The 2,954-nt window shown below is 44.4% G+C and overlaps 1 protein-coding gene across 2 annotated transcripts in view; it reads right to left on the reverse strand.

Annotated features, from left to right (window-relative positions):
- Positions 1-437: 437 nt before the first annotated feature.
- LOC123136050 (reticulon-like protein B23) overlaps positions 438-2,954 on the reverse strand; it is a 5,042-nt gene continuing 2,525 nt past the window's right edge. For both annotated transcript variants that reach the window (XM_044555340.1, XM_044555339.1), the window contains 3 exons: positions 1,232-1,373; positions 854-923; positions 438-757 (listed from right to left, as the gene is read on the reverse strand). In XM_044555340.1, the coding sequence (XP_044411275.1) occupies positions 645-757; positions 854-923; positions 1,232-1,373 (325 nt within the window). In that variant the 3' untranslated portion in view covers positions 438-644. The remainder of the gene's footprint in view (positions 758-853; positions 924-1,231; positions 1,374-2,954) is intronic.

Genomic DNA, 2,954 nt, shown 5'->3' on the forward strand with positions numbered 1-2,954 from the left:
TATCATTTTGGTGTGACAAAGGACACATGTACATATTTTTTTTTTCAAAAAAAATGACATTTGCAAAAGAAGGTTTTTGGTGGACAGGAGCATATATGCTCCCAAGAGCCGAATTGGATTTCCGCAGGTGAAGTTTGTTATTTCCATATGGTTGATGTCTGCTTAATTGGTGCTACTATTGTTGTGCAGATAAAAGGAGGCTGTGCCTGATCAGTTTGAATGTCACGTTCTGATTATTTCAAAAGGTAAAATTACATTGCTACTACTTGTTGAACCATCATGGTGTATTGTGGACTGCCATTTCCCCTTTAAGTGATACTCCCTCCGATCCAAAATAAGTGCCATGGTTTTAGTTCACGACACTTACTTTGGATCGAAGGGAGTAACTCAGAGAGATGATTCTGTCTAAAAATCTCTAGCTGCTCACCCTACTATGCTTGCGTGAATGCCTTCTCTCTTTTTTATTAATGTCGCATTCATCTCCCCTTTAAAAAAAGGGAATGCACATGGCTGCACACGTGGCGCACCAGTGTTCATCTTAAAACAACACTGGGTACGGTTCAAGCTATTGGCCTCCATGGCCATATACAGAACTCGAACAATGAAGAAAAAAAAATGATCGGCAAGACATGTGCATGAAGAAATCATGTGGTATCCTGGGCGCCGCCCAGCGAGTCTCTTCCTAAAGGAACCCAAGGGAGCTGATCAAACTGGTCGGTGCTTTGCGCAAACATGTAGAGGGAGAAGATGCATAGAGCTGGCAAAGACAACAAATGGAAATGCAGAAGGTGTTACGCCAGCAGATCTAAAGCATGCACAAGTAATGCAGTATCAAGCAGTGTGGTCGAATTACCAGCATAAGCAATCGCAGCGCCTGAGACAACCCTTCCCAAAGCTGCTAGGAAATACAGAGTAAAAACCACCTGCAATGCAAGGGTGAAGATTTTACCGTAAGCTGACCAACATGTATGAAAGCCCTATAGCACATAGCTGATGGGTCAAACATCAGAAGCTGCATTAGAATGAGAAGAGAAATTCGATCTCTTTCCTCCATGCCCTTTGTATCGCAAGAACACATTTGGAAACATGCAAAACTGTCGTTTTCACAGAGAATCTCGACAGGATATTAACAAGCAAGAGCTGTTAACATCCAAAAACTGGCCGAAGATGATTATTTCTCTGCCTCAATAGTCCTCCAGAGAGAACATATGAAGTGGAGTTCTGAGAATACCTTGAACAAGAGTTTCTTGTCATGTCCAGTTGCAGCCACCCTCAATACAGACTCCGCAGCTCCAATTGTGTTAGCCAAGGACGCAACTATACTATTTGCCATCTCTTGAGAAATCTGCCACTCAAGTGGATCCACAGGCACCCTACATACAGAACCATTTGCAGCAAAATGAGTTGCTTTGAAACAACTGGGATAACAATAATGATATGCACATCAGCAGTCATCACTAACTGAAGAATATGATTACCGGTGACATATCGTTAATAAAAAAAACAGATAATGAAGATGTACAAGAAAAGAACAAAACAGAAACATGATCTTTATCATCCAAAATAAACGTGTATTTTCCCCTAATAAAAAACATTTCCTTATCTGTATTGTTAGTGTGAACAACTTGCCAACTACAACAGTGCATACAATTCGCTAGTTAAGAACCCATTAGTGAATAAATAATAATAAAAAGGCAGGACTTCAAAAAAATGCATAATTAACCCAACTTGCTACAAGAAGCCTCAGAAATTTGGACGAGCTTACTAAATAGGGACAATTGTTGCTTGGACCTTGCAGACTAGTATCTGACAAAGTAAAGTAGTACAAAATTCATCCTTCCAGGGAGGAGCACCATCAGACACTTCAGGGTGCGTTCGCTAAATCTCCAGCTGCCAGCTTCTCCAACTCTGGGTCCCGAGCTGGACCGAACCACCTAAGTCCTGATGTTGATAATGAGAAGCTGGCGATCGTTTTAGTGCAAAATTTGAGGAGTTGGAGAAGATGGTAAAAAGAAGATTCTCACCCATCCCCTCTTCTCCTCCCTCCCCCTCCCCCACCCCTGCTCGAGCTCCACCACCCCCACCCACCGCCCTGCCGTCCTTGCACGGTCACGTCAGCCCGCTCACCTTTTTCCACGCCCCAGCTCGCCTTTGTCCTGACCACCGCTCGCCCTTGATCTACCTGGCGCGGCCCAGCCTGCTCCTACCGCGTGTGCGGGTCACGGGCACAACTTGCTCCGCGTGCACGGGCGCCATTGAGGCCGACCTCTCCACCCGTGCGTCACTGGATCCATTGGAGGTGAGCTCCTCCAGCAGATTCTACACTGCACACGCTGTCCAACCTCGTTGTCCTCTCTCTGCTCCGTCTTCGTCTACATGATAGCTGGGATCAGCCACACATTTCCTTGATTGTTGGGCTGAAAGCCCAGGTTGATATCCTTCCGAGCCGGGCCACATCCAAGGCAAATGGGCTGCCAACCCAGGCCAGTGCTAACAATGGAGAAGCTGTGCTCCCGAATGTATCCTCAACTTCCGGTTTTTGGACGGAAGCTGGGCTACAGAGTTGAGGAGTTGGGGGGTTACCAAACATACCCTTAAGCTGCACTGGTTTGACATGATGACATAAATGGTTTTATATGACAGTTTTATTTTTCCCAAATTATAATATCAGGAAACAGAATCCCATGAAGCAGGGACGGATCATAGGCGCATTCTTCTTACTGCCCCTTTGATAATTGCCAAAGAATAGGCTGAAGGGTCTACACATGTTTGTACCATTTGGAAAATTTGGACAACTTGGTATTCCATTCAATACGTCAAAAGAGGACTTAGCATTCTATTCCATAAGTAATAGTTCAGCAAAGTAATTTACCAACAGACAAGTAGAAGTGGCAATGTAAGTATTAGGAAATATGCAACTTGTATTTCTAAGGGGCCAAAGGCCAATACACACA

Source organism: Triticum aestivum, chromosome 6B (genome assembly GCF_018294505.1).
Source record: "Triticum aestivum cultivar Chinese Spring chromosome 6B, IWGSC CS RefSeq v2.1, whole genome shotgun sequence".
Classification (NCBI taxonomy): domain Eukaryota; kingdom Viridiplantae; phylum Streptophyta; class Magnoliopsida; order Poales; family Poaceae; genus Triticum; species Triticum aestivum.